The following is a 5,662-nucleotide window of genomic DNA, read 5'->3' on the forward strand; positions in this document are numbered from 1 at the left end:
CGTACGCACAATTTACGAACAAATCTGTGCGTACGAACGGTTCTTGCATGAGGTCCAATGTATTTATGATTTAGGGTTAAGTAACTTTTAAAAAGTGCAAAACCATTCCTTGATCAGGTGAAAGGTTTATATGCATGCAAAGTGGGGTCCAAAGAGTTGTTTCAGGTTTATCAAACTGTCCAATTTTCAAGTGTTCTCTACAAATGTTCAATGAATTGAAGACTGTGGACTAAACTCTTTGACCATCAAAACTTTCCTTTCTCCAGGAGTTTCTATAGATTTTTAAAGGGATGTTTTGGCTTTATTTCCTGACATACTGTAGAATGATTGCCTCCTTAAAAATTATACAAACCAAAGAATCATCTTTTATTGCTTCTCCTTTGTCAGGATGATTTGATTTGGTATCCAAATTTGGTATTTGTGTCAGTTGTGCTGTATAAAAACCTAAGTACACTTCTGTTGAAACTGCTTTAGTTTTTCATCATGTTCAGAGCTTCAAGCACTCATCCTCCAGTAAATTGGTCCATTTTACTCAAGGATGATTTTAATGGTTCAACCTATTCTAATAAAGAAGTCATAAAAGTTGTTTCATATTACCACAGTCTTATTTTCATCACCAACAAAGTGTCTATATGTGCCCACACTTGCTGGTGTTAAAATAACATTTGTGAAAGTGTCAAATTTTAACACCCTTTTTTGTTTTGTTTTATTTTAACACAAGCCGGTGTTTAATATTCAACAATACTGGGTGTCACATTAACATAACAACAGTTTTAGTGTTAAAATATAGTGTTAAAACTAACACCTGTATATTATTATTAACAAAGGAAATTGTGGTGTTAGAGAGGTTAACAACAGAAACTATAAGGTGTCAATACACCTTACATTTGAGAGTAAATTTAACACTCAAGTTAAAATCAACTCTTTATAGTGTTGCWTTAACACTGATCAGTAGTTAGAACAATGGCATAATGGAGTCACCCTTCACACCAGGACATACCTCTCACTCATGGTGTGTTTTTTTTAAAACATATTCAACTTTGACAGCTTTTTCTTTGTGCATATATTCAATGAATTGTGGCACTGAAATACCCCCATACCGCCTCAAGTGTATTAAATAAAGCATTTTTGTAATGTTTATAACATTTTTACTTAYATTAAAAAAAGTTGAATTCACTTTAAAACAGAAAAGCAAAACTTAAAAACGTAGGAATAGTTGTTATCAGTCAATTTTTTTGATATTTGCACATTTTTATTTCAAATTTTTGCACCGTTTCAAGAACATAATGTGTAAAGTGTGACAAACGTGTACCTGACGTTTGTGTCTGCGTCGTTCTGTCATCTCACAAAGTTTTWTTTTTTTGTGGTCACTTCAGAAGCCACAGAGAACAGCTCGTTTGAGCAGATACATTTCTTCTTGACCCACCTTTTGCTTCAGTCCAGTTAAAGCAGAATTTGCAATGTGAGTGAGGTGTTTGTGTGAAATGACTGTGAAAAAACTTTAATTCTTAGTAAATCAGCAGAGGGAAACCTCATGCCAACTAATGTGAACTTTGATGTTTTCTTGATGCTGGGGCCACCACTAGATGTCTGTGTTGTCATCTGGATTGAATTCATTTACCACTGAATTTAGGAAACAGTACATCTTTGAGGCTCATCTTAAACAGTATCTGAAACAACTCAAAACCTTTTCATTTACATTTTTTCGGCTGTTCCCCTCTTCAGGGGTTGCCACAGTGAGTCATCCTCCTCCTCCTCCATCTCCCTCTGTCATGACTCTAACTACCTTCATGTCCACTCTGCTGACAGCTGCATCTCTCTCTACCACTGTCCCTCCTCTGGACATGTCCAAAGCACCTCAGTCTGGACTCTAACTTTATCTCGCATCTGTTGAACCTGTGCTGGACTTCTGATGACCTCATTTCTGATCTTATCCGTCCTCGCCACGCCAAAAGAAAACCTTGATGCCTGCAGCTCTGACACTTCCAGTTCTGTCTCCTGTGTTTTTGTCAATGTCTCCATGAACGACACAATACTGGTAGCACTAGTCACTTGTCAACCTTTCCTTTGACCTTTGCTGCCATCCTTTTGGTCACAAATGACTCCTGAAACCTTTCTCCATCCTCTCCATCCTGCCTGGACTCTCTTTTTCACCTCTTTCTCTGGACAGTCGACCCTCTGTACTTGAAGTCCTGCACCTTAATGTTCTGCTTTCTTCTATTTTATTCACTTGTTCTTCTCTTTCAAGTGCAAAATACAGCGGGTAAAATAAGTATTGAACACGTCACNTTCATTCTGCAAGTCCACTGCTGCAGGCAAAGCCATGCTGCAATGACATGCTACGTGGCAATGCACACTTGTTTTTACATCGTAAAAACCCATGTCTAGTTAGTAGTTGTATCATGACTAGTCAGTGTTAATTTTGTTTTGTTGCACTATCTGTAKACTTTGTAAAATAACTAGCAAGTGAACCTATGTACTGATGCTGCTGTGACACCTGAATTTCCCCTCAGCGGGACAATAAAGGCTATTTCTATTCTATTCTTTCTGCACGGAGCCACCAGTAACTTTAATATAAATGTGGTTTTGAGAACCTGACATTAAAAATACATTTTTTTGTGCACTTGGAGTCTCTAGGAGTGCAGGAAAGTAGAATTGTCTCTCCTGGTTCTGCATAAATATCTTTATATTCTGTTTGGGTCATATTTTTCAACCTGTCAGTTTTCTCTATTTTCTATGACGTTTTCTGAACAATTACATCAAATTATTTGCAACAAAACTGCCAAATAAGTTCTGGACTTACCAACTACAATTTGGTTGTCTTCATGCTCCTCTCACTCTGGGTCAGACTCTGGATTTAAAACATTATATGTCTCCTTTAAGGAGGTGTTCAGGTCAACACAATAGATTCCCCATTACACGTGTTAAATGATGCTGTTTTGATAAGCACTAAATAACTGTAATGACATCATAGTGGGTTAGTTGTGTCTTAGCTGTGTTTTTATTAGTATGTTGGCTACCATGACAGCCTTTCTAGGTTGTGGGGCTTGTGTGATCCTCCACAGTGTGATGCCGAGGCATGGCCACACCACACAGCTGCAGTGATTAGTCCACACTCCCCACATGCCATTCTCAGCCCTGCTTCATTTGCCTTGCAAAGCAAACTCCTTTGTTCTGATCATGATCAGGCTTGATGGACGAGGAGGCCGATGTTCTGCAACAAACACCTCTTCTCCTTCATCTTCTCATGCTGCTGAGTGGCGTGTCCTCCTTCTTCACAGCAAGGCTGAAACCTTCAGCGTGGTTAGATGGTGTTAAAAACTCAGCAGCTCAGAACAAGGCTGTGGAAACAACCAGGTGCAGATGTGATACCTGTGGTGGTTTCATCAGGTCAGCATGGTGTGAATGGCACGCTCTTAGTTGTATTTTCACACAGTGCCAAAGAGTTTTGCCCGGTGCGAGGTGCAATCATAGGTGTGCAAGATAGTATTGTTGAGGGAACGTGTTGGTGATGGATGAAACTGGAATGTAGAAAATAACAGAGAAAAGACTGATCAGAGCAGCAGCATCCTGACCATCTTCACAGTAAAGGAGGTTTTCCAGATATGTTGCGATCTTTTCAACTCTTCATTGTTGCCATATCTTTTGGGATGGATGCTTGTTTTCTATTTCTTTTTTTTTTTTGACAACCAATTTTTTTAATGTGCTTTGTAAATGGTCTGACTGAAGTATTAACTCTAATCCTAACCATCTCTTTATTATGGATTTTAGCCTCATCCTGAACGTAGTCTCATTGCTCACAAGGCATTAAAACATCATTATCCATCAAGTGCAAACTGGAATAGATGTTTTTTTTTTTTTGCACTGTTTAAATGTTTTCAACATTACAACTCTTATTCACATGTTTTTTTTAAACCTTACAGGGGTACCAGCCTGTAAATATCTACCCTCCTTCACCTGTTACCAACGTGAACCCCTCTCAGCCTGGTTACATGACCGTGAACCCGGTTCCACCTGCTATTAATATAAGCCCCCCTCCGCCCAGTTACATGAACACGAACCCCATTCCTCCTGGCATCGTGAGACCCCCTTCGCCTGGGGTCATGAACGTGAACCCCATTCCTCCTGGCATCGTGAGACCCCCTTCGCCTGGGGTCATGAACGTGAACCCCATTCCTCCTGGTATCGTGAGCCCCCCTTCGCCTGGAGTCATGAACGTGAACCCCCTTCCACCTGGGATCACCACGAACCTTCTACAAACTGAGGTGCAAATGCAAGCGCACACAAATTCACTACACAAAATGCAAAAGTGAAACCTAAATTTAAATATGTTTATTTGGCACGTCTCTTATTCATATCTAAACACTAATTTCTTTTTTTATGTTTTATTTACCTGTTGTGTTCAGGTTGTGCCTCCAGCAGATCAGGGACCTACATCAACTCCAACATTCAGCTCAGAGTTTCWCTCTTCWGRCTTTGAGCCAAGGTTTGAGCTGACAGGATTCAACGATCCCTTCGCTCCCCCCCTCAGTTCAAACACACCTTCCTCTGATGTTTACAACTCTGATAAACTAAACTTTCAATAAAGAGAGCTTACCTCTAATTTACACTACATGTGTCTCCACTCCGCAGCAAATACGTGCCCGTTCTAATCAATGAGTATTTACACTGGCTCTGCACGATGGTGCACAGCGGCGGTGAGTGGACGGCGAACAGGCAAAGTTAGAACCGATCCTATTTTTGCTGGACGCCGGAGCTGCTCCAGAGTATATGTATAATCGTACCAACAGAAAAAGGAACAAGCTATTTTCAAAATTGGGGTGCAAACGAACAGCTACGACCTGCGCACTGCAGCCCAGAGGAGCAGAGTCGCATGTAGTGTAAATCCAGGGTTACAGGTGCACACATTCAGCTGTACCTACCTCATATGTTTTCAGCTTACTTGTTCTTAAGTCTAGATCCCACCCCCCACACTGTGCTTATCATGATGACTACATATTTATTGTGCTCTTGTATGTGTGTAACTCAGGATGAATATACTCAGAGTTAACTGAACTCATTGTAATCAGCCACTCTGATTCACTGGAACTGGAAACCCAGAGTTTTCGTGCTCTGAGTTTACTGATAAACTTTGTTGAACCTGCTTTCAGGAACTGTCCAGTGGAGTTTGTATATGAATCTGTGGACAAACAGAATATTTCACTGCCTTTATCTGTGTACTTTAAGCAACATGCTGACTGTAAGAACCAAAACATTAGTATATAGGTTTATAATATTATATGTACTGATGATACTATTCGCTTGGAGGCTGAATATAATCTACTATATGCACGAGAAGAATCTTTTGGACTTTCTGGTTTTATGTAGGCATTCAAGTGAAAAAAAGTTTTGTTTGCTTTTTAATTTTTTTAGTGCCTTATTCACTGCCAAAAAAGAAAACTGTCATATTCAAGTTTCATAGAATAATCATAAATGCATGACAATACACTTATGTACGTGTTTACGTTTCCAGTGCCTTTAAATAAAAAACAGATAACATTTGCAATTTTTACTATTGCTACTACCAAATGTTGGTTTATATCAATGTTTTTGTTTGTATTTATGTTGTATTCTTTGTACTGTGTTGTGTTTTTTTTACAAGGACATAAAGGAAAATAAAATA

The 5,662-nt window shown here is 39.3% G+C and overlaps 1 protein-coding gene across 2 annotated transcripts in view; it reads left to right on the plus strand.

Moving 5' to 3' along the window:
• LOC106517275 (extensin) overlaps positions 1–5,541 on the plus strand; it is an 11,881-nt gene extending 6,340 nt beyond the window's left edge. For both annotated transcript variants that reach the window (XM_014008028.1, XM_014008034.1), the window contains exons 7-8: positions 3,924–4,265; positions 4,407–5,541. In XM_014008028.1, the coding sequence (XP_013863482.1) occupies positions 3,924–4,265; positions 4,407–4,586 (522 nt within the window). In that variant the 3' untranslated portion in view covers positions 4,587–5,541. The remainder of the gene's footprint in view (positions 1–3,923; positions 4,266–4,406) is intronic.
• The last annotated feature ends 121 nt before the right edge of the window (positions 5,542–5,662 follow it).

Source organism: Austrofundulus limnaeus, unplaced genomic scaffold (genome assembly GCF_001266775.1).
Source record: "Austrofundulus limnaeus strain Quisiro unplaced genomic scaffold, Austrofundulus_limnaeus-1.0 Scaffold1, whole genome shotgun sequence".
NCBI lineage: Eukaryota > Metazoa > Chordata > Actinopteri > Cyprinodontiformes > Rivulidae > Austrofundulus > Austrofundulus limnaeus.